Source organism: Ursus arctos, unplaced genomic scaffold, assembly GCF_023065955.2.
Source record: "Ursus arctos isolate Adak ecotype North America unplaced genomic scaffold, UrsArc2.0 scaffold_39, whole genome shotgun sequence".
NCBI lineage: Eukaryota > Metazoa > Chordata > Mammalia > Carnivora > Ursidae > Ursus > Ursus arctos.
In genome coordinates, this window is record NW_026623055.1 from 1553593 (window position 1) to 1580366 (window position 26774).

General features: G+C 43.9%; 1 protein-coding gene across 1 annotated transcript in view; it reads right to left on the reverse strand.

The window, feature by feature from the left end:
* LOC125282369 (small G protein signaling modulator 1-like) overlaps nucleotides 1–26774 on the reverse strand; it is a 56971-nt gene that overhangs the window by 23878 nt on the left and 6319 nt on the right. Inside the window, 4 exon segments of the mRNA XM_057306482.1 lie at nucleotides 550–688; nucleotides 4473–4602; nucleotides 4993–5156; nucleotides 6231–6298. Coding sequence (XP_057162465.1) covers nucleotides 550–688; nucleotides 4473–4602; nucleotides 4993–5156; nucleotides 6231–6298 — 501 coding nt within the window.

Sequence of the window (26774 nt, forward strand, 5' to 3'; positions counted from 1 at the left end):
AAGCAAATGGAGGCACATGTGGTTTGCAGTGAGTAGTATTGCTAGTTTCCGCCTTCCAAGAGCATGATAGGGCTGCGCTTCCTGGAATGTTGTGGATGAGGTCAATGAGGCGTGAGCAGAAAGAGTATGTGCTGCTCTCAGGGTGGAGCATTTCATTGTCCTTCAGGAGCCCCAGACCTACCTTTCCCTCTGTCACTGCGACTGGGAATATTCCAGAAGGTGTCGTTCCATCAGCCAGGCCCTTTAATGTGGTGCAAGCAGAGCCCCCAGCTGACCCACGAGAGACACACAGTACGCATGATAAATCAACCTCTGTTGTACTAAGCCATTGAGATTCCAGGACTGTTTGTTACTGCAACATAACCTTGGTTATCCTGACTGATACGTGTAAGGAAGCTAGGACTTCATGAGGCTAGGATTTAACCCAGACCTCGATGATCTCATAGCTTATGTTCCTCCTCTGAATTCAGTGCTGGGCAAGACATGGGTATCTACAAATCTTTGGCAAATCCTTCCACACCCTCCACCCACAGATTAAGCCCCTCATACCTCTCATGGTTGCAGCCATTGGACGAGCCACCATCGGCCAGGCCACTCTGTGAACAGGGTGAGCAGGAGGATTTCTGGGGGCTGGGTTGCCAAAGGGGCGGTAGGTTGCTCACGGAGACATCCATCAGGTCCTGGGGGACTGTGGTGGACAGGAGGGTCGGAGCAAGAGCCCCGGTTAAGCCTATGTGGGTCACAGAAAGCTCATCCCAAAGCAACCAGCTTGCCCCTAGGCCAGCACAGGGACAGGGAAAGACCCTGAATGTGACAGTCAGAGACAGCGACCCCAATCATTATCTGACCCAGACCTGTGAGCCCACCTGATCCAGGGAAAACCACCACCAAGATTTGGGGCCCTCAGCAGACAGGCAGAGCTGATGAGAGCTGAAGAGAGAGGAAGAAGTGGGGCATGGGGGGAAGAGAGACAGACAAGAGGGACAGACCCAGTCCCAGAGCAGGAGGCCGAGCCTCACCATGTTGTCATTCAAGCGTCCTCACAGGAGGCTGACAAGAAGGAAGAGGAGCCTGCTGGGGGCTTCTGGGGACGGCTCATAGTCCCGAGTCGCCAGAGACAGACTCTCTGGAAGACAGAGTCTACCGGGGAGACAGAAGGGAGCCTAACTCAACAGATGAGGCAGGGTGCCAAGGACGAGGGACCCAATGGAGCTCCTGCTGATGAGGCCACCTGCACTGTCCATCATCCTGAGCCATAGGGCTCTTCCATCAACAGGTCTCAAACAGGTGGGTTACCCCCACCCAGAATCACGTGGCGGGGGGCTTCTTAAAAAGCCATGCCTGTATCCTACCCCTGACCTACTGAATTTAAACCTCCTGGAGATACAGCCCTTAAATCCGTATATCCAAAAAAATTTTGATAACAGCAGCCACGTTCGAGAACCAAGAGAGCATGACTGATATCCTAACACGGACACTGGTGACTTGTGATCACATGGTCCCAGGATGCAGCACTTGGAGTGTCCCTCACCGCCTTCCCTGCCAGCTCCATGGAAACCGCCCCGTCTGCAGAGCCGCATGACAGACACAACGGTGACTCACACATTACAATTTCTATCACTAACTTCCTGGCCTCCTGGCAGTTCCAGACAGGTGCAAACATTTTATTTTCTCTAGGACAGGGCTCGGGAAACATTTTCCGTCAAGGGCCAGGCAGTAAACATTTTTAGGGTTCGTGAACCATTTGGCCGCGATCATAGCCACTCAACTTTGTCATCATCATGCAAACACAGCCATCCACAAGCTGCAAACACGTGAGCGTGGCTATGTTCCAATAACACTTTATTTATGGACACTGAAATCTGAGTTTCGTATTTTTACAGGTCACAAATATTACTCTTCTTTTGATTTTTTTCAATCATTAAAAAAATGTAAAAACCATTCTTAGCTCATGGGTCGCACTGAATGAGGTTGGCTCCGGCCCCTGGGCCCTGGTTTGCCAAGTCCTGACCTAGGAGATTGAGAAGGGTGCACATCTGTCCCACAGGCCCTGCCCCCTCAAGGATGACTGGTAATCCCTGGCCTCTTCCCTTGGGCTGCGAGGCTGGGAAGTTATGGACCCAGGGCCACTTGTCATCAGAGCTCAGTAGCTGACAGGGCCCAGCCCTAGCCACTGTTAGTGCAGAAAGCTCCTCCCCAAGCTGATTCACTGATGAGCTGGCCAAGAAAGACCAGTGAGCCCCTGTAAAATGTTCTAGAAAAGCATCCCCAGTTCTCCGCCAGTCTCAGGGAAGCATTGATCAGCTTCAGCAAGCTGTGGCCAGTATGCCTTGGCCCCGGCCCCAGCATCTCACACTCCACCAGCATCACCAGTGGACCCCTTCCCTATGGACCCCACAACACTCCAAGCTGCATTCTGCCACGTGGAGGCTGGACAGCGTGAGGGCATCCATTTGTCTCCGGCTTCCCTCGTCCTGGGGACCAAGACTCAAAAGACAGCATGGCAGAGGTGGCCAGCACCCAGCCCCAGGCATGGGAGGAGCCCAGACATTACTGGGGGGCTGCTGCTTCCGGCCCGACACGGGGAAGGTGGTGTCCCATCTGGCTCGCGCCCACTGACCGCCCCTGGCCACCACCAGCACGGACCGGCTGGTAGGAACCACCGTCCTGGCGGGGCTCGCGGAGCCGGGGGCAGGGCTGCCCAGGGGGTCAGGAGCAACTTGAGACACAAAACAAAAAGCACTAGTGAAATGAAATGTCTGAGGTGGGCAGAACCCTGAAACAGCCAAAGAACCCACTCCTCGGGGCTTGATCTCCCCCCTGCCCGGCTCTGCACAGCTCCCATGTATTGTGTTGGCTTTGAGGAAGAAAGAACGCTGATGTTTATAAAATGCCCTACTCTGTGCCGGCTGCTGTGCAGGGATTGCTTTATCAGCCTTAATGCCCCTGTGGGAGATGCATCTCTCCTCCCATTCTGCAGAGTGGAAACTGAGGCTCAGAATGGCAACACTACTGAACCATCCACGGCCCCAGCAGGTGGTAACTGGCATAACAGCTCTTTCCGACCGAGGTCCCCTTTCTCTTTCTGCTAACGACAGCTATCACTTACTGAGAGTAAATATTATTATTATTATTATCCCCTTTTACAGATTTGGGAACTGAGGCACAGATGGAAGCATCATGCCCAAGACCACCCAGTGAACAAATAGTGCAGCTGGGATTCTGACCCAGGGCATCAGACCCCAAGACCCTATTCACACTCTCCTGACCGATATCCCCCCTCAACCTCATCCATCCTCTGTCCAGACCAGCAGTTCTCAACTGGGGCAATTCTGGCCCCTCAAGGACATTTGGCGATGTCTGGCGACATTTTTTGTTGTCGCAACCTGAGAATTTGCTAGATGCTATTGGCATCTATCCAGTGGGTAGAGACCAGGGATGCTGCTTGCCATCCTATAATGGACAAGACCCCCCCTCCCAAACACACAATTATTCATCCAATGTGTCAACCCCGCCCTAGGCCAGCTCTGTTCAATAGGAATCTTCCCTGAGCCACCAGCTTATTTTAGAAGTTTCTAGTAGCCACACTAAAGGGGGGGAAAGAAACAGATGAAATCAATTTCAACAGTATATTCTGTTTGACCTAGTGTATCCCTAATGTTACCATTTTAACATAGAGTCAATATAACATTGCTGATGAGATATTTTACATTCTTTCCTATTGTTGCTCCAAAGTCTCCAGAATGCAGGGTGTCTTTTACACTTAAGGCACATCTCTCTTCGAACTCGTTGCATTTCAAGTGCTCGGGAGCCACACGTGGCTCACGCCTACCACGCCAGATGGTACAGACAGTCTCAGCAACACAGGAGTCTGAAAATGCCCTCCTCTGACTCTGAGCCTGTCTGCACGGTTCAGAACTTGTCTTTGCCTCCTCTGTGCACACAGACCGGGTGGTGGAGACAGAGGCAGGAAGACACTGAGAGGGGGTTTAGAACCATTTATGGCCCCTCATCCCTCCCACAGGGCCAAACTCTTCTCTCTTATTACTTGAGGCAGGCATCTGCAAACTTTTTCTATAAAGGGCCAGATAGTAACTATTTTTGGCTTTGTGGACCATACGGTCTCTGTCACAACACTCCCACTCCGCTGCTGCGGTGTGAGAGCAGCCACACACAATATGGATATGAATGGGCGGGACTGTGTTCCAATAAAACTTTATTTACAAAAGTAGGCCGGGGGCCGAATTTGGACCACAGGAAGGAGTCTGCCCATTTCTGATGTAGGCACTTCTTCAGAAAGGACGTCCTTGTTCTCAAAGATTCTGAAAACCATACATGACTGCTTGTGTTAGCTCTGTGAGGCTCAGGCCCCTGGGAAAAAAACCACTTGTCCTCTAGTTCCAAACACCTGGAATCATTTTCATGATCAGCTAACATCTGGATCCAGGGGGCCCAGAGACGGGGCAGCTTACCGAATTCAGACCGCATGCCGGGGCAGATGGTCCTGAACACGTAATCTGTGGCCTCGTCGTCTTCCTTGTCTGAAGACGTGGACTCGGAACCCTGAGGGCTTCGCTTGCGCAGTTTGGGAAATACTTTGCCCTGAAAGAAGGTGTCCTATTGCACAGTCCTTGGGATACACCTGTCCCCACAATCTGCACAGCCTGAGGGTTTCAGTGGGGTGTGTATGTGCCCACAAAGCCACTTAAGGATCCATGGGCAAGAATGACCACTCCTCCGGGTGCCTGGGTGGCTCAGTCGGTTAAGCATCTGACTCTTGATTTCGGCTCAAGTCATGATCTCAGGGTCGTGAGATCCGGCCCCAAGTCTTGGGTTGGGTGCGGAGCCTACTTGGGATTCTCCCTCTCCCCCACCCCTCCCCCACCCTGCTTGCACACACACGCATGCACCTCTCTTTCAAAAAATAAAGAATGACCACTCCCCATAGCTGACCCCCACCCCAGCCTCCCTGGGTCCCCTGTGATCACTCACCTTTCCCCGCTGAGACCAGAGTGGAGGGTCCAGCTGCCCATGAGGGAGCAGCCCATTTTCCAGGCACGAGAGGAACTGCAGGAGGTGCCCTCCCTTGGGGAAGCAGAAAGGCGGCCTCTGGATCCCGTCCTGGCTGACCAGCACCACTGTCCCGCCGCTGTCCACTGCCACCACGACCCAGCCAGAGGAGATCCAGCGGGAAGTCAGTATGAGGCATGGGTATGGGGCCCTCCCGGCATACGCATCCCCCCAGGCATGTCAAACCAGACCCACAGACCTGCTCCAAGGCTCTGAGAAAGGCCTGGGCAGAAGGTCAGGGCCAGTTTTTAGCCCCCGCCAAGCCTCTTCCACCCCACCTGCCACGGTCACTGACCAGGAAGTAGAGGACATGATCCAGAAGACTATGTTTGGCCCCGATGAAGTCACCCCCCAAAGGAAATGATGCCCCTAAACATGTGATGTCCCTCTACACCCTCAATCACCCTCTACGAATCAGCCTGACCTATTTCTTCATGGAGGCTTGCAGACCTATCCCTTCTCAGGGCAGTAGTTGACTTGCTAGCACGTATTGAGCGCTTACTGTATATAGCACAGCATGTTAAAGGCAGTGTCTTACTGGAATACTCAAAATAGACCTATGAGGTATATCTCTTATTGTGTGTTTTACAAGTGATGAAACCAAGGCTCAGAGAGGCGATGTAATTTGCCCAGGGCTGCACAGTAGGGCCTGGATCTGAACCCAGATCTGTCTCACTAACTAAGCTTCATGTTTTGTGCCTTGGTGGGGCATGGATCACTTGCTTTCTACAGCAGGATGGCCTTTTGCTTGTTCTGAATGTGCCTTCTCTGAGCCTTAAAGGAGAACTCTAGTTATTAATCCCAGATCTTGAGAGCACAGGCTTTGGAATGATAAAGACCTGATTTCGAGTCCAAACTCAGGAGTTCCCGGGGTGTGTGACCTCGTGCCAAGCTGTTTAGAGCCCTGCTTGGCACATCATAAGCGCTCAATAGGCGTGAGCAGCTAATACCATGGGTTTGGTGCTGAGCCCTTATCATATGTCACAGGATGTTCACAACAACGCCAGGAGTAGGTGCTGTTGTGATTCCGTTTTACAGATGGGGAAACTGAGGCTCAGCGAGAGGTCACTTGTTTGAGGCTGCACAGGTACTAAGGAGGTGGGGCCAGGCAGGGGAGCCAGGAGGAACACCCCAGCCCCGTGCTCCCCCATGGTCCCTACCTTGCTGATGGCAGTGCAGGTACACAATCTCCTCCAGGCAGATGGTCATGGCATAGTCCCAGTAGACGCTGGAAGGGGAGGGATGGTTAGGTCCGCAGGATGCCTGCTCACTGATTCGTGGCAAAGGGCCCAGGAGGCCACGAAACCACACCCATGGGCTCCTGCACCCTTCTCACTAGGACCCACCTGTCTCCAACATCTGTATTCCAGGCTTCCCAGAATCCATCTCCCCTTCTTTGGTCCCAGCACCCCAGTTTTCTAAGGACCACTCCTCTCTTAACCCCAGTCCATGTGGCTGAGGCGGAGTCCACCCACCCTCTATGCCAGGATTCCAGGAATGGCCATCTGACCCCAGCCTGGCCGGTCAGCATTTTCCACTGTTCCAGCCAAGTGACTGGTTTAGGGATGGCCCTGCAACCCAAGCAGAAATAATGAGGCTCGGAGAGAGAGTTAAGATGGCAGAGGAGTAGGGGGTCCCCTTTTTCAGCCGGTCCCCTGAGTCGAGCTGGATAGGTACCAGACCAGCCTAAACACCCACGGAATCAGCCTGAGACGCAGGAAGATACATCTGGATCTCTACAAATGAACATCTCTAGCACTGAGCATTGAGGTACGAAGTGGGGGAGCCGTGAATCCCCGCACAGATATTGGAAGATAAACAGAAGGGGGAGGGAGCCACCGTGCTCGGGCACCGACCGGGAAGCAGGAGCCACCTGCACGGGGGAGCGGGCGGGCTCCCGGACTGGCACCCGCAAGAGAGAGAGCAGACTGAGACCGTAAGCCTGGGAACGCGCCCGACCAGAGTGAAAACCAACGCCCCGGAGTGCTCACTGGAACCGGACTGATACCGGGAGCTCGGGAGTGTGCGCGCGTCCAAACTGAAAACCAGAGCTCTGGAGTGCACACTCAAACTAGGCTGAAACCAACAGTTTGGGAGTGCGCGTGCGCGACCAGACTGAAAACCGGTGCTCCGGAGCACCCCGAACCACACTGAAACCGAGAGCTCGGGAGCGCACGCGGGAACCGGGGCGGCTGGCGGTGTTCGAAGCACAAAGGATAGGGACTTGCCAGCCCTGGAAGCGAGGACTGGGAGAGTGGCTGTGGGGCGCACAACCTGGGACACTTCAGGGTTTTTAGCAGCACCAACAGAAACAGAGTTAAAGTGGCCAGGAGAGTTCAGTGGAGAGCGGACTGTGATCTCTCTGTTCTGAGACAGAGGCTAGGATTCAGCCACTGCTGCTCTGACTCTCAGAAGAGGCACAGAAAACCATCAGGGAAAGCTGCCAGAGAACAAAAGCCCGGAATTACCAGCTCACATTGTGCCCATCCCCATCCCCCCTCGCAGGGGACGGGGCAACTCTACCCAAACAGGGGTGCCTGAGTATCAGTGCGGCAGGCCCCTCCCCCAGAAGGCAGGCTGAAAAATCAAGAAGCCCACATTCCTAAGGTCCCTATAAAACAAAAGCACGCTGCCTGGGTCCTGGTCAATAATTTGGGCTCTGGGCATCCCGGCTACCTCTCCTCATCAGAATGACGAGAAGGAGAAATACCCCCCAGCAAAGAAAAGACCATGAGTCTGTGGCCTCTGCCACAGAACTGATATTTATGGATATAACCAAATTGTGAGAAATGGAGTTCAGAGTAACAATGGTCAAGATGATGTGTAGACTTGAAGAAAATATTAACGAGAATATAGAATCTCTAAGGGCGGAAATGAGAGCGAATCTGGCAGAAATTAAAAATGCTATGAATCAAATGCAGTCTAAACTAGAGGCTCTGACGGCTAGGGTGAATGAGGCAGAAGAAGGAATTAGTGAAATGGAGGATGGGATGGTAGAAGGGAAAGTTAAAATGAAACTTGGCTCAAAAAAATCCAATCTCAAGAATGTAGGTTACGGGAGATTACTGACTCAATGAAACGTTCCAATGTCAGAATCATCAGCATCCCCGAAGGGGTGGAAAAAGAGAGAGGTCTAGAAGAGATATTTGAACAAATTGTAGCTGAAAACTTCCCTAATCTAGCAAAGGATTCAAGCATTCGTGTTCAAGAGGCAGAGAGGACCCGTCCCAAATTCAACCACGACAAACTTACGCCACGCCCGTCATGTCATAGTGCATTTCGTAACTATTAGATTGAAGGATGCAGTATTGAAAGCGGCCAGGGCAAAGAAATTTCTCACATACAAAGGCAAAAATATCAGGATTACGTCAGACTTGTCTACACAGACCTGGAATGAGAGAAAGGGTTGGGGGGGGCATTTTTAAAGCTCTTTCAGAGAAAAACATGCAGCCAAGGATCCTTTATCCAGCAAGGCTGTCATTCAGAATTGATGGACAGATAAGGACCTTCCAGAATCGCCAGACACTGACCAATTTCATAACCACGAAACCAGCCCTACAGGAGATATTAAGGGGGGGTTCTATAAAAGTAAAAAGGCCCAAGAGTGATACAGAACAGAAAGCTACAATCTATAGAAACAAAGACTTTACAGGCAACATGACCTCATTAAAATCATATTTCTCAGTAATCATTCTCAATGTGAATGGCCTAAATGCTCCCATAAATGCCACAGGGTTGCAGATTGGATAAAAAGACATGACCCATCCATTTGCTGTCTACAAGAGACTCATTTTGAACCTAAAGATACATCCAGACTGAAAGTGAAGGGATGGAAAACCATTTTTCATGCCAGTGGACCTCAAAAGAAAGCTGGGGTAGCAATTCTCAGATCAGACAGATTGGATTTTACTAAAGACTGTAGTTAGAGACACAGTAGGACACTATATTATTCTTAAAGGATGTATCCAACAAGTGGATATGACAATTATAAATGTCTATACCCCCAACAGGGGAGCAGCAAGATACACAAGCCAACTCTTAACCAGAATAAAGAGACATATAGATAAAAATATGTTAATAGTAGGGGACCTCAACACTCTGCTCACAGACAGATCACCTAAGCAGAAAATCAACAAAGAAACAAGGCTTTGAATGAGATACTAGACCAGATGGACCTCATAGATATATATATATAGAACACTACACCCCAGAACAAAAGAATACTCATTCTTTTCGAATGCACATGGAACTTTCTCCAGAATAGACCATATACTGGGTCACAAAACAGGTCTCAACCGATACCAAAAGACTGAAATTATTCCCTGCATATTCTCAGACCACATGCTTTGAAATTGGAACTCAATCAAAAGGAAAAATTTGGAAGAAACTCAAATACTTGGAAACTAAGAACCATCCTGCTCAAGAATGATTCGATAAACCAGGAAATCAAAAATCAATTTAAACAATTTATGGAGAATAACAAAAATGAAAACACAATGGTCCAAAACCTACGGGACACTGCAAAGGCAGCCCTAAGGGGGAAATACATAGCCATCCCGGCCTCACTCAAAAGAATAGAAAAATCTAAAATGCAGTTTTTATATTCTGACCTCAAGAAGCTGGAACAGGAACAGAAGAACAGGCCTAACCCATGCACGAGAAAGCAGTTCAAGATTAGAGCAGAGATCAATGAATTAGAAACAAAGAGCACAGTAGTTCAGATCAACAGAATTAGAAGCTGGTTCTTTGAAAGAATAAATAAGATCAATAAGCCACTGGCAAGACTTATTCAAAAGAATAGAGAAAGGACCCAAATTAATAAAATTATGAATGAAAAGGGAGAGGTCACAACTAACACCAATGAAATAGGAAGGATCATTAGAAACTTTTATCAACAGCTTTATGCCAATAAATTAAACAACCTGGCAGAAATGGATGCCTTCCTGGAAACCTATAAACTACCAAAACTGAAACTGGAAGAAATTGATTTTTTAAACAGACCAATTAATTATAAGAGATTGAAGCAGTGATCAAAAATCTCCCGAAAAACAAGACTCCAGGGCCTGATGGATTCCCCAGGCAATTCTACCAAACATTCAAAGAAGAAATAATACCTATTCTCCTGAAGCTGTTTCAAAAAACTGGATACAGAAGGAAAACTAGCAAACTCATTCTATGAGGCCAGTATTACTTTGCCTGATCCCCAAACCAGGCAAAGACCCCCTCAAAAAGGAGAATTACAGACCGATTTCCCTGATGAATATGGACGCCAAAATTCTCAACAAGATCCTAGCTAATAGGATCCAACAGTACATTAAAAGGATTATCCATCATGACCAAGTGGGATTCATCCCTGGGATGCAAGGGTGGTTCAACATTCGCAAATCGATCAGTGTAACAGATCATATCAACAAGAGTCAAGAACCATACAATCCTCTCAATAGATGCAGAAAAAGCATTTGACAAAATACAGCATCGTTTCCTGATTAAAACACTTCAGAGTGTAGGGATAGAGGGTACATTCCTCAATTTCATAAAAACCATCTATGAAAAGCCTACAGCAAATATCATTCGCAATGGGGAAAAGCTGGAAGCCTTTCCCTTAAGATCAGGAACACGACAAGGATGCCCACTCTCGCTACTATTATTCAACATAGTACTAGAAGTCCTTGCAACAGCAATCAGACAACAAAAAGGGATCAAAGATATCCAAATCGGCAAAGAAGAAGTCAAACTGTCTCTCTTCGCAGATGACATGATACTCTATATATGGAAAACCCAAAGAATTCTCCCCCAAACTACTAGAAGTTATACAGCAATTCAGTAATGTGGTGGGATACAAAATCAATGCTCAGAAACCAGTTGCATTTCTATACACGAACAATGAGACTGAAGAAAGAGAAATCAGGGAATCCATTCCACTTACGATAGCACCAAAAACCATACATTATCTCGGAATTAACTTAACCAGAGAAGTAAAGGATCTGTATTCTAGAAACTACAAATCACTCTTGAAAGACATTGAAGAAGACACAAAAAGATGGAAAAACATTCCATGCTCGTGGATCGGAAGAATTAACATAGTTAAAATGTCTATGCTACCCAGAACAATCTACACTTTCAATGCCATCCTGATCAAAATACCAATGACATTTTACAAAGAACTGGAACAAACAGCCCTTAAATTTGTGTGGAACCAGAAAAGGCCCAGAATCGCCAAGGAACTGTTGAAAAGGAAAAACAAAGCTGGGGGAATCACAAGGCCAGATTTTGAGCTGTACTACAAAGCTGTGATCACAAAGACAATATGGTACTGGCACAAAAACAGACACACAGACCAATGGAACAGGATAGAGAACCCAGAAATGGACCCTCGGCTCTTTGGGCAACTAATCTTTGACAAAGCAGGAAAAAACATCCAGTGGAAAAAAGACAGTCTCTTCAATAAATGGTGCTGGGAAAATTGGACAGCTACAGGCAAAAGAATGAAACTTGACCACTCTCTCACACCATACAAAAAGATAAACTCCAAATGGATGAAAGACCTCGATGTGAGACAGGATTCCATCAAAATCCTAGAGGAGAACATAGGCAGCAACCTGTAGGACATCGGCCACAGCAACATTTTTCATGATACATCTCCAAAGGCAAGAGAAACAAAAGAAAAAATGAACTTGTGGGGCTTCATCAAGATAAAAAGCTTCTGCACAGCCAAGGAAACAGTCAAAAAAACTAAGAGGCAGCCCACGGAATGGGAGAAGATATTTGCAAATGACACTACAGATAAAAGACTGGTACCCAAGATCTACAAAGAACTGCTCAAACTCAATACACGAGAAACAAATAAACAAATCAAAAAATGGGCAGAAGATATGAACAGACACTTTTCCAATGAAGACATACAAATGGCTAACAGACACATGAAAAAATGTTCAAAATCATTAGCCATCAGAGAAATTCAAATCAAAACCACACTGAGATAGCACCTTCTGCCAGTTGGAATGGCAAAAATTGACAAGGCAGGAAACAACAATCGTTGGAGAGGATGTGGAGAAAGGGGATCCCTCCTACGTTGTTGGTGGGAATGCAAGTTGGTACAGCCACTCTGGAAAACAGTGTGGAGGTCCCTTAAAAAGTTAAAAATTGAGCTACCCTATGACCCAGCCATTGCACTACTGGGTATTTACCCCAAAGATACAGACGTAGTGAAGTGAAGGGCCATTAAGCACCCCAATGTTCATAGCAGCATTGTCCACAATAGCTAAATCGTGGAAGGAGCCAGGATGCCCTTCAACAGATGACTGGATTAAGAAGATGTGGTCCATATATACAATGGAATATTACTCAGCCATTAAAAAGAACGATTTCTCAACATTTGCTACAATATGGATTGGACTGGAGGCGATAATGCTAAGCGAAATAAGTCAAGCAGAGAAAGACAATTATCATATGGTTTCACTCATTTATGGAACATAAGAAATAGGAAGATTGGTAGGAAAAGAAGGGGAAGAAGAAAGGGGGGGTAAACAGAAGGGGGAATGAACCATGAGAGACTATGGACTCTGGGAAGCAAACTGAGGACTTCAGAGGGGAGGGGGGTCCGGGAATGGGATAGACTGGTGATGGGTAGTAAGGAGGGCACATATTGCATGGTGCACTGGGTGTTATTCGCAAGTAATGAATCATGGAACTTTACATCGAAAACTAGGGATGTACTGTATGGTGACTAACATAATAAAAAAAAATAAAATAAAAAAATGGATAGCAAAAAAGAAAAAATTAAAAGTAATTTGAAAATAAAAAACAAGATTAAATTTTAGTTTCAACATAATCAATACAAATGAGTTGAACTAATCAATTAAAACACAGACATCAATTTGGAATAAAAATTTAAAAAAATAAATTTCTTTATATTAATTATATTAATTCATTATTACTTAAACTGATTAAAACCACATTTTACATATATTCTAGGCAATAATATATATACATGCATGTATATACATATGTATGTATGTATATTATGTGCATATACATACATATGTTTGTATACACATATATACTATATACATATGAAAGGTATTTGAAATGAAACCATCATTTCCCTGACTGTAGCATCAAAAATGTGGCAGTAAGAATCCAATAAATGACATTTCTATCAATAAAATAGCTTATAATTACAAAATTCCTTGATTATACATTTTGTCCCAGACCCTGCTAAATATGTGTATGGGATATTTATTCATGCTACAGATCTTATTAAATATGTGTATAAGATATTCATAGACCCTACTAAATATGTGGATGAGATTCCAGTTCATTCATATAAATTATTCTTTTCCACTGAAATAAGATTCTTGACAAAGTTATTTAATAAGACTCTCTGCATTTTGATTGACTATTGCTGTGTAACAAACTGCTCCAATAATTAATGGCTTATAACAGCAACGATTTATTATTTCTCCTGATTTTGTGGGTTGAATGAGTCCATCTTGGCCATTCCGCTTATATGGAGATGACTGAGCTTACTAGGTTGCTTTCAGATGGTGGTTTGGCTAGGCTAGAAAGTCCAGATAAATCCTGTACACTTCTCTCTGTCTACACGCGCTGCCTGCCTATAGACAGCTTGGACTTCTTTACACTGTAACTATAATACAAGAGAACAGCACAATTTGCAAGTGTTTATAAAATTTCTATTTGTGTGGTGCTTACAATTGTTAAATTGTCTAAAGAAAGTCACAAGGTCAGGCGTAGAGTCAATGTATGAGGGGACCGCACAAGACATAAATACAGGGAGTGGTTCACTGGGGAATAGTTAATAGTAACAACACTATTTTCACCGTGGTACCACCTCACTCAAACAATCAAAATCTAATTAATTGTGTCTCCATGTTTAAAGGCACCTTTGTCTTTGAACCTTTGCTTCTAAAATAGCATCTGCAACGTAACCCAGTTACGTGAAAATTTAGTATTCTGAGTCACTTTCTAATCGCTCCCCCATATATGAGAAACCTAGAAAACATGTTCTTTCCCAAATTATGTTTAAAGTTATGATACGATTTTTGCAATGTGAGAAGTGACCTATGGGACCAGATGACACAGGTTCAAATCCCAACTGTCGTTTAAAATAACTTCATGACCTCAGGCAAGGTATTTAAAACTCTTCTATAAGAATCCAATTTCTCGTTTGTGAAACCAGAGTTAATATACATATGGTTATGAAAACAATGCTTTGTGACACGTTTTGTTTAACAATGAAAATAAGGATGAGAACGAGTATGTTAATAATGATGAAGACGACATTATTGTTAAATGATGATAAGGGGCGTAAACCCAAACCAAAACTTCCTTTCGTTCAAAACTGCCAGCAACGACTGGGAAGTTAAGAGCATTGCTCTAGTCTCACAGTGAATTTTTTTTTAAGACTTTATTTATTTATTTATTTATTTATTTATTTATTTATTTATTCGACAGAGATAGAGACAGCCAGTGAGAGAGGGAACACAAGCAGGGGGAGTGGGAGAGGAAGAAGCAGGCTCATAGCGGAGGAGCCTGACGTGGGGCTCGATCCCACAACGCCGGGATCACGCCCTGAGCCGAAGGCAGACACTTAACCGCTGTGCCACCCAGGCGCCCCTCACAGTGAATTTTTAGTAAGTTTAACATTGCATATATTTATGCCATCAATTAATATCATGTAAGCCTACTGCACATTACATATGGATTTCAAACTCATTTTCAGCTCTTCTTTTGCTTTATTTACTAAATATTTAGTTGGTACTGAAGTTCTGCAGCTACGGGTCTGCCCATCCTTTTTTCCTGAACATAAATGGTAATATTTCTCCACTGGAATTATTTTGCTTTTCAGTGGAAAACAGGCAATTTAAATGTAAACATCTCTAGGGATTTTTCAGACTGCACAGGATTATTCTGTACACTGCTTACCAGAGAGAGCCATTTAATACCCCGTAACAGAGAGCAGTCCCTGAGTCTGTATCTCGAGGTAATGTGAGCAACTTTGCTTCATTCAGTTCCAGACTAAGGATGCACTTCACGGCAGAGATATGGAAATACTCTCAGGACAAATCTGCTCGCGTGGTAGGTCTAACATCCCACTGAAAATATTAACTTGAAAATGCAAATTTAAAACTATCTGCAGAATGGATTTTTATTTCTCAGATTTGAGAGATATCAAATCATATAAAAATATCATATTTTAAATCCCAACAATTTCGTCTTAAGAAAGCATACCACCAATTTCCATTTGTGAATTCATCTATGTAAGGGATTTTTTTATAGGTAAAAGATGATGATTTTCATTTTGTTTTAAGTGGCATTCAACAATTATTATTGAATAAATCACTCAAATACTAAACTAGACTCCTAAATACACAAAGAACCAAAAACTTTTCTTTTCTACATCTATTCTTGATTTCTTCTTTGGATTTACTAATAAAGTGTATTAAACTACATTAATGACAATTTAAAGAAAGTAGAAAAAAGTAAAACTTGCCAGGTTTTCAAGAATATACTGATGTCGAGGATTCAACTGACATTTTGGATAAGGTTCTGAAAAAGTGACATATGAGCCCCAATGAGTAACTCAACGATGCGGATTTTCATACTGAGGAATGAGCAAAAATACCTTAGAAATCACCACACTGAATTAGACTAAAAGTGACACATTTTATCAAGGGTCACACATTTTACTGATGAGTTATGATTATTTCATTCAACTTTAAAACGTAACCCACTTCCTTCACTGAAGAGCTCCAACACATATTTACAGCATTTCACCTGTGGTTTATTTTGCAGATAACATTTTCATGTATCAGTAAGCTTAACGGTGGGGTATTTTTCTTCACACACTTCTACTTGGATGACTGCAACTGAAATGCTGTAAAGCATTAGGGTCAACCCTAAGGACCTGTATACATGTGACCATTTTTAAACAAAAACATGGAAATTCCAAATATCTTCATTGATAATCTGTGGCTACGAAGGATTGCTTCTAGTCTTAGGAGTATTGTTTTGAATTCCAGAAATAGAAGTTGATCGATTTTTTCAGCTTCAATAACTGATTCAAATATGGTCAATATAATCCACAGTTATTAGGTTTCTAGGCTTGACCGAGAGTTTGAGCAAGCTGGAACCCTTATGTTGCCTTAGTATCTAGTTTTCTTAATCGAACACTCTAACAATCAGGCCAGCTGTCTTTTGAAGAGATGACCTGGCGAACGTTACAGTAGTCTTAGCAGGGAAAAGATAAGCAAGGCTTCTTTTAACTTATTTCTGGAGCAATGACAACTATAATGAGGACTTTCATATACTTACTTTTAAGTACAAATCATTCACGATCACAGGGACATTGAGGATGGTTACCTTTGCAGGTCAATTTGTTGATGTAACATTAATGCCATTTAGTCACTGCGGATTTAAGTACCTTCGAATTAACCACTAATAGTTGCGAACTTCTGTGTACTTCCTCTTACAAACCCCCTGGCACAGCCTCCAACAACTTCCCACGCATTTCACAGTTTATTCTTAGTGAGAAGTGCTTCTTTCCTTCTGAACTCTCACGTTACGGGCTAAGGAAAATGAGTGTAGTTTTCTTTTCATTGCGGTCTATATCTAAGTACTTCTCACCAGGAGAGCTTCAGAATTTTGCTGTAAGCTAAATGCATGTTTCTCTAAATGGTAGCTTTGACCTGTGAAACGTGAAATGGTTCTTTTAATGGAAAAATTCCCAAATAGCTAAGGGTTGGATAGTTCACTAAATAATTCTTAAAACAAAACTATGATAATTTATACATTCTTTTAATATGTTATATATATATTTTTAAGATTTTATTTATTTATTTGACAGAGAGAGACAGCCAGCGAGAGAGGGAACACAAGCAGGGGGACTGGGAGAGGAAGAAGCAGGCTCCCAGCGGAGGAGCCTGATGCGGGGCTCGATCCCAGAACACCAGGATCACGCCCTGAGCCAAAGGCAGACGCTTAACGACTGAGCCACCCAGGCGCCCCAATATGCTATATATTTTAATATATGATATGTTTACCATAGTGATCATTATATTTTCTATAGCAACTATACCAAAGAGGTGGATTCAAAATTTCCAAGGCTCTTGGCTTAGATCGGAACTCAAACATGAAAGGAATTCTTCCAGAGTCAAACCATTTCTGAATCTGTGAGCTTCCAAAAAGACCTCCCTGAAGCTATCGCGCAAATGGAAAAAAAGCTGGAGCTGCAATCCTCGCGTCACCCAACGTGAACTGGGTACTGGCCTCTCCCAAGGTGTCTACGGTTCTTCTGAAATACTCTGCAGTATTCTATACACAGTCAACTCTTTGACTCAAGCAGGCATCGGTCTTCTTTAGGAGAGGCTCACAGGCCCACAAGATAGTCATTCAGGATTCTGTCCTCAGGGGACTCCTGTTTTCAGATTCTATGATAGTCTGTGTGATAGGGCCAGAAATGGCGGGCTACTGGTCACAAATGGCTGTGTGTCCATGACCGGAGACAAGGCTGGAGAGGATGGACTGTGTGGCATTCTATCAAGCCAGAGGGAAGGAAGCCAGCCTTTATGAAGTGCCTACTCTCTCTATGTATTTTCCACACATTCTGTATCTTACATAATCCTCACAGCCCATGAGCCACTGGAAAGTAGCAGGTACTCGGAGAACGTGTACTTCCTCAGAGCAGTAAGTTCGTCAGAGTGAGTAGGGATTCAAATTCCAGTTGGCCTGGGGCGCCTGGGTGGCACAGCGGTTAAGCGTCTGCCTTCGGCTCAGGGCGTGATCCCGGCGTTTTGGGATCGAGCCCCACATCAGGCTCCTCCGCTAGGAGCCTGCTTCTTCCTCTCCCACTCCCCCTGCTTGTGTTCCCTCTCTCACTGGCTGTCTCTCTCTCTGTCGAATAAATAAAATCTTAAAAAAAAAAAAAAAATTCCAGTTGGCCTGACTCAAAACACCCATGTTAGTCAGTCAGTTATGTGTGAGTTTATTATTTATTTTTACCTCTTCAGATCCCAGACTGATCTGAGCCAGTGAGCGAGTGCTACTTCAAGAGCACAGAAACAGAGAATAGAAGTCCCCTCACCCAGAGACCCCTGGGAATTCACATATTTTCTATGACAATTTTTGCAAGACCAGGCCATTTCCAGCCATAAGAACTTTGACACTTTGATACTAGAGTTTAGTCTGGACCTTTGAAGATGGGTTCAGAGCTAACCAACATTAACTACTTAATAATCTACCCTGCTCTGCAAACAAGGGCACCTGATTGCCAGCCCAGCGTACTCTCAGGCAGGCTCCGGCCTAGCAAAATTTCAGGTAATGATCGCCATACTGCCCGCGGTACCAGGAAGTGTGCTAATCATATTCCCAACTTCTCACTTGGCTTAGAGCCTTGTATGACTTCATAAAGGCCAAGAGTAACAAAAGTTAGTAGACCTGAACTTCAAAGTTCCAAGCCACAAGAAGCTACCCTCCAAAACTTCACTCTTGCGTCTGCCTTGACAATTCTGATTTTAAGCGTGGTTTGGCCACTGGCACTAACCACAGTCTGCAGGACTGGAAGTAGTTACCATGTCGGCTTACCATGTGGCACTGAGTAAATCAACATCTGTGCCTTGTTCTTCTTCACTCATGCAGAACAGGACTTATTTTTTTGAAAGGCATACCCTATTAGTGAAGCTGTTAGACTAAGAAATAATCGTATGTAACTGTTCTGTTTTGTTAGCCAAATATTTTATGTAATGTGAGACCAAGTCTTTTTTTTTTTTTTTTAGATTTTTTTAAAGATTTTATTTATTTATTCGACAGAAATAGAGACAGCCAGCGAGAGAGGGAACACAAGCAGGGGGAGTGGGAGAGGAAGAAGCAGGCTCCCACCGGAGGAGCCTGATGTGGGGCTCGATCCCATAACGCCGGGATCACGCCCTGAGCCGAAGGCAGACGCTTAACCGCTGTGCCACCCAGGCGCCCCAACGACACCAAGTCTTATGTATTCCACGGGACTGTCCATTACCTTAACAAAAAAAGACCATGACCTCACACCTACTGTCTCTGAACAGATAGAGGGGTCAAAGCCAGAGACTAATGGTTTATCAGCCATAAAATAGTCATCTAGGGCCTTAGGACAGCCGATAGGTTAGAATTAGTGAGATGTGATTCTGCGAGTTTTTAGTTTTAGGGTTATAAAGAGATGAGACTGGTGTAAACATGAAGATTCCATTTTGCCCTTAAGTGAAGAACAATCTTGGAATTGGTTTTTGATTGTGAACAGAGACAGAGTGTGTCATAAGTAATTCACCCAACCATAGAAAGCAAAGTATACAAAATTACAGACGGTCCTCAAGAACACAGGGACACATAAGGTTAGATTTCTGCTAGAATATGCAAGAGTCAGTGTAAGTTTGAGAGATGGGGTCGAAGACCTAACTGCTGAACCCAGACAAGACATCCTGTGTGATTTGGGGCAAACCACCAAAATACTCTGTTTCATTTGCTAGACCCCTAACACAGAGGTGACAACAGCTACTGCCTTTAGGTCACACATTACATGAATAATCATAGGATCCTTAAGTCCAATTTATTTATTTGTTCAAATTGGTAACGAATCCACATCAGACAAACTTTAAAAGACGCAAAAGTACTCAATAAAAGCTCTCTACTTCTGACACCCAATCCACCATCCCCTTCCAAGAAACGACTGATGGGACAATTTCTTACGTACAGTTTCAGAAATGGTCTGGCATTTACAAGCGCACACAAACACATACCTTTCTCTGCCTACTGCATTCAGTGCCTTGAACAGTGCTGGCCACAGTGGGTAAGGCACAAATATTCATTTAACAGAATTAGTACTATAGGTACTTTTTGCATCTTGCCCTTGCATTCAGATATATCTTGGAAATAGCTGCCTCACTCTTTTCCTTTCCAAAATTCTTCTTTTGGTGTAATATACATACAGGAAATGCACGTGCCACACATGCACAGTGCACTAGGTTTTCATAAACTGAATCACCTAGCTATGCGGCACCCTGATCAAGAAAGGACATTACCAACAGCCTAAATGCTCTGCTCATCCTCACTGCCAGCACACCTTTCACCCTGCACACACCTAGAGTAACCGCTACCCTGACTTCTAAAAACCAATTAGTTTCTCCTGTATTCGTATTTATAGAAATTCAATAATACAATGGGTACCCTTTTCTGTTCACCTTCTTTCCCATAGCCTTTTGTCGGATTAAACTGTACTTTTGTGAGGACATGTAAATCCTTCATTCTCACTGCCCTATGGTATTTCATTGAGTGGAGACACCATCATTGATACATATGTTCAACTGCCAACGGGTATGTGTGTAGTTCCCAATTTGGGGCTATTTTATTTAGTGTACTTGAACATTCTGCACAAACTTGTCATTCCCCTAACAGTGAAACTGCTGAGGCACAGAGGAGGTCCACGCCTAACTTTCCTAGGAACTACTGAACTGCTTTCCAAAATGGTTGTACCGATCGATGTACGCTTCCACGACACGTGAGACTTCCTACAGCCATATGTCCTCACCAATAGCCGGAATGATTCCATGGTTTGGTTTTGTTTAGAGATTTTAGTTATTTATTCGTCAGAGAGAGAGAGAGAGAGAGCACCAGCAGGAGGGAAGGGTAGAGGGAGAGGGAGAAGTAGACTCCCTGCTGAGCAAGAAGCCCGACGCAGCACTCGATTCAGGACCCTGGGATCATGAGCTGAGCCGCAGGCAGATGCTGAACTGACTGAGCCAGCCAGGTGCCCTCCATGGTTTTGTTTGTTCTGTTTAGCTCTTCTGGTGGGGCTGCCATTGTGTTTACAACTCCACGATGACAAATGGAAAGCAGCCACCTTCCAAAGGTTTACTGGACATTTGGATTATCATCTTTTATGATAATCTATTCAAGTCTTTTGCCCATTTTTCTATTGGGTTATTCTTTTCTCTTACTGATTTCTAGTTCTTTACATGTTGGCAATATGATCCGTTGGTCAGACACGTGTACTGGGAATGTCTTCTTCCTTCTGTGGGTTGCCATTTTAATCTCTCAAGGGTGTCTTTCTGTGAACAGAAGTTCTTAATTTTAATAGACTTGGTATAATTTTTTTTTCCTAAGTTAGTGTATTTTGTGTCCCTTTTTAGAATCTCTGCCTATTCCAAGGTCAAGATGTTCTCTTATGCTCTCTGCTTTTTTTTTTTTTTAAAGATGTATTTATTTATTCTTAGAGAAAGAGAGAAAGCGGGGGAGGGGCAGAGGGAGAGAAAGAATCTCAAGCAGGGTCCCCGCTTAGCACAGAGCCGGGCACAGGGCTCAATCTCACAACCCTGAGATCATGACCTGAGCCAAAATCAAGAGTCAGATGCTTGACTAAGCCACCCAGACACCCCTATTGTGCTCTCTTTTGAAAGTCTCCACCTTTCAGACCTTTGGAATCATTTTTTATGGCATGAAGTAGGGGTCCAGTGATCAATTCTTTTGGCATGAGGCAAGGGTCCAGCACATTTTTTCAATATACACAACCAATTGACCCGGCACCATTTTTTGAAGAGATCATCCTTAAACCACCAAATGCCAGTATCATCAGTATCATCTTTAGCAGACACTTTGTCTGTTTGAGCCTGATATTTATATGCATGTGCCATAAATTACTAAACCCATCCCCCACTGACTCACATACATTTTCACATTTTTTTATGAAAATGCTCTAATGAATACACTTGTCCATATATCATTCCCCACATGTGTTACTGTATCTTCAGGATAAACTCACAGAAGTGGAATTGGTAAGTCAAAAGGTATATGCATTTTAAATCAATATTTGATAGAGGTTATACCTATTTTATTTTATTTTATTTTTTTTAAAAGATTTTTTTTAAGATTTTATTTATTTATTTGACAGAGATAGAGACTGCCAGTGAGAGAGGGAACACAAGCAGGGGGAGTGGGAGAGGAAGAAGCAGGCTCCCAGTGGAGGAGCCTGATGTGGGGCTCGATCCCGTAACGCCGGGATCACGCCCTGAGCCGAAGGCAGACGCCCAACCACTGTGCCACCCAGGCGCCCCAAGGTTATACCAATTTTAATTGGATCTTTCAGACCACAATGATACGGCACATACAGTATTCTTATAAGACACGGCACATTAGAATTACGCTTATACCAAAGTTCCCAACATTTTCTGAGCCTTTGGATTCCTTTTTCAAAGACAATAAATGTGTAACTATGCTTCGAGTACCCACTGATTGAGAAAAGATATACAAGCATGGAAGTTCATAGAAACTATGCCTCACAATCCTGTGAGATGGAAAAACTAAAATGAATCACGCTGTCATGATGTGGGGGGCAAGCCTTCTCTGTTTATTTGCTTCTGTTCATAAGGGAGCTCAAAGCCTGGCTGGAGAGCTCAGAAACCAGGTAGACGGACGCCAGCCCTGTTCTAGGAGGAGTGTGTTCCAATACGAAGTCCACAGTAGCTCTCGGCCTGAGATGAGGGAGCATATCCTCCCAGTATCGAACTGCCCACTGCCCCTTCCCATCAGAACAGTGCAGGAGGACTGGCATCCCCCACGACAGCAGGGAGCCTTGCTCAGACTTCTCCTAGCTTAAGTGTTCTGAATAAAGCATCACTATTTTGCTCAAAATACAGGTCTAAAAAAAGACCAACGTTCTCTCACTTCCAGGTCAATATTATAATCCTTTATGATCGATACATGACCTCTCCTTCACCCATCAACACTCGGTAAACCATAGTAACATTCATTCTCAAACATGCCTGTAAAGTTGTAAGACTGTCACACTACTTATTAATTTTGCGACTGACATTATTTCAATACCATGGTGCTGGGCGACTGACATTATGTCAATACCATGGACCAAAGACCACTGGGCCCATAGCAGGCCTGAAACATGACCACCATGGAACCCACAGCGTGACTTCTACTTTGCAGGCTCAAACCTTCAAAACATCCTTCCTTCCCAGAACTCTTAAAAAGGGGAAGGTGAACAGCAAAGAAAACCGTCAACAAAACGGAAAGGCAGCCTACCAAATGGAAGAAAATATCTGCAAATCACCTATCTGATAAGGAGTTATCCAATATAGAAAGAAATCATAAACTCAGTAGCAAAAAAAAAAAATCCAAATTAGAAATGGGAAGAAGATATGAACAGACATTTTTCCAAAGACACATGCCCCAGAGACACATGAAAAGATGTCCAATGTCACGAATCATCAGGGAAACACAAATCAAAACCACAATATCACCGCAAATCTTTTAGAACGTTATTATTAAAAAGACAAGAAGCAAGTATTAGTGAGGATATGGAGCAAAGGAAAGTCTTGTGTCAGTTGATGGGAATGTAAATTAGTGCAGCTAGTATGGAAAACAGTATGGAGTTTCCTCAAAAATTAAAAATAGAACTACCATCTAATCCATCAATCCCCCTTCTGGGTATTTATTCAAAGGAACACTAACTTGAAAAGATAGCTGCACCTCCATGTTTCATGCATCATTATTTAAAATAGCCAAGATTTGGAAACAAGCTAAGCGTCCACTGATGGATGAATGGATAAAGAAAATGTGATACAGACACACCGGAATATTATTCACCCATAAAAAAGAAGAAAATCCTGCCATTTGCAGGATTATGCTAAGTGAAAGAAGACAGAGAGAGAAAGACAAATATTGTCTGATATCACTTACATGTGGATTGTAAGCAAAAAAAAAAAACCCCAAAAATGGAACTCATAGATAGAACAGATTGGTGGCTGCCAGAGGTGGGGGATGGGTGGCGATCGAAAGGTACAAATTTCCAATTCTAAAATAAGTAAGTCCTGGGGATGTAATGTACAGCCTAGTGACTACAGTTAATAATACTGTACTGTCTATTTGAAAGTTGAAATTAGCCTTTAAAAGTCCAATTCTAAAATAAGTAAGTCCTGGGGATGTAGTGTACAGCCTAATGACTACAGTTAATAATACTGTACTGTCTATTTGAAAGTTGAAATTAGCCTTTAAAAGTCCTCATCACGGGGCGCTTGGGTGCCGCAGTTGGTTACCCGTGCAACTCTTGGTTTCAGCTCAGGCTGTGATCTCAGGATCACGGGATCGAGCCACATCGGGCTCCATGCTTAGTGTGGAGTCGGCTTGAGACTCTCTCTCTCCCTCTGCCTTTCCCTCTGCCCCTCCTACTCATGCTATTTCTCTCTAAAATAAATAAATAAATCTTAAAAAAAAAAAAAGGTCTCCATCACCAGGAAAACTTTATAACGATGTGTGCTTATGGATGTTAACTAGACTTAACGTGGTGATCATTTCACATTCTAGACACTTGACACTGTACAAGTGAACTTGCCATCATGTTATATGTCAATGATATTTCAATAAGGGGGGGGGAGAAGATGATTTGATAGCTGGATCTTCTTTATAACAAAACCTCCACCAAGAAAAAACCCAGGGAAGACAGACATTTTCCCGTTAGGACTGCGTGGGGTTCAATTACTTGTCAGACCCCTAAGTAGGCGTATAAAGAAACTTGCTCTGTCTGGTTATAAAGAGAGAGGAAGCAGCCAGAAGACAATAGGCTGAAACAAATCTGCTAGTAGACCCATGACTCTGGTTAATCACTTTATGCCTCTGCGGCATATTTTTCCAATATACAAGGATGTTAGCTATGAAGGGATACGTATAGACTCTAGCCCTTAATATTTTGATTCTACACACAAAAAGGCAAAGCTGTCAGATTCTGTAACTCAGATTTATGACTTATAACCAGTCTCCAGCAGGAAAGTCTGGGGAGGGAGAGCCCTATCACTCCAGGCTCAGAGAAAGTACAGACAAAGTACGGCACATCCTGTCCCAGGTACACATGTAACAAACCGGTCAGCAGGATGCATTCTTACGCACCTTGGCTGAGTCAGCCAAGAGCTATCTTCAAGAGGGAATGAATCTCTGCTCCGATCTCTTTTCCTCAAGTTATTTGACAAGATAAAGAATGGATGCCTAGGATTCTTAGAGAGAGAGGGCTTCCAAGGGGTCCAACTACTGTATCTGACATGGGCAGTCCCCGAGTTTAATGGGGTATGGGAAAGTAGGAGAAAATGGCACAATCTGGAAACGTGGATCCATGACTATAAAGCCACTGGAACAACAGCAGCTTTGCGATGGCACAGAGCTTTGGGAAAGACAAAGACCACTTTCGTCTCTTGCTTGGGAACTGGCTGCCAGTAATTCAGACAATCGTTTGAGTCCCGACTGCCGGAGCACACGGCCTGGACATCACTTGCAAAAATAAAATTAACACAACCATCCTCTGCTTTCCCTTGCTTACCCAAATCTCTGCCTCAAAGTCATTTCTTCGCCTGATGTCCAAAGCACATTTTTTTAACCTCTTACTTTTTTTAAAAAATAATATTTTTTATTATGTTAGTCACCATACAATACATCCCTAGTTTTTGATGTAAAGTTCCATGATTCATTACTTGCATATAACATTTTTAAACTTAAAAATAAAAGCCCATGATTCCTGAGGTATGCTGGATGCTACCTATAAACCAATGTCGAAGGACTGCCAAAGAGGTGTCTGGGTGGCTCAGTGGTTAAGCATCTGCCTTCGGCTCAGGGCGTGACCCCAGAGCCCTGGGATTGAGCCCCACATCAGGCTCCTCCACTGGGAGCCTGCTGCTTCCTCTCCCACTCCCCCTGCCTGTGTTCCCTCTCTCTTGCTGGCTGTCTCTCTCTCCGTCAAATAAATAAATAAATAAATAAATAAATAAAATCTTTATAAATAAATAAATAAATAAATAAAGTCTTTAAACCTTACACGGAAGACACATAAAATAAGGTTATGTACTGACCAGTTGATGAAAATGTGACCAGAGGCTCACAGCAACCTGACCTTGAATTTCGCCTAGGAGCGATGGCTCAGTATTCCCTAAGTCAGTGTTCCCAGCTACTTTACAGAATATTAACTTCCACCAATCACAGGGATCTACATTACAACAGAGAGAACGCTGGAGTTGGGCATCATCCTTGCTCTTTAATAGAGAAATGGCTTGACAGGTACCAGATTCTAGCCAGACTCCAGTACACTGCTGTTTTATTTTTGTTGGTGTTATTTTTATAGTTGCTCTTTCCTATGACATGTGATACTGGTTCTCCTTTAGTGGTAGGAATGTAGGATTTTCTTTTGCAATAATTGTTTTCAGTAAAGACAAAAAAAAAAAAAAAGGTCGCAACATAGAAGATGAACTAGGAAACAGACCAGGCAAACGGGTTGGAATCAGGCATGAAGCTGCTTCACAAGGTCACCTGGACACGGCAGAGATCAAGGTGACAATGAACAACTAAAGTCTGGGGAAACATATGGAGTAGAGTTTTGGCTTGAGAGTAAGATTATACAGCCATAGATGAAAAACGTACCCTCTGTGAGCCTCAGTTGTCTTATCTGGGAAAGGGGACGATAGATGAGAACTACAGCATTATCTCAATTTAATGAAATAGCAGGTAGAGAAGCAAAGCTGAAACTTTTTGGTCTTGGAACCCCTTTATACTCTTAAAAGTTACGAGACTCTCAAAGAGATTTTGTTTATCTGGGTTCCATCTGTCACTATTTACCATATTAGAAAGTAAAACTGAGACATTTTATACTTTTTTACTTAACTAATTTAAAATAA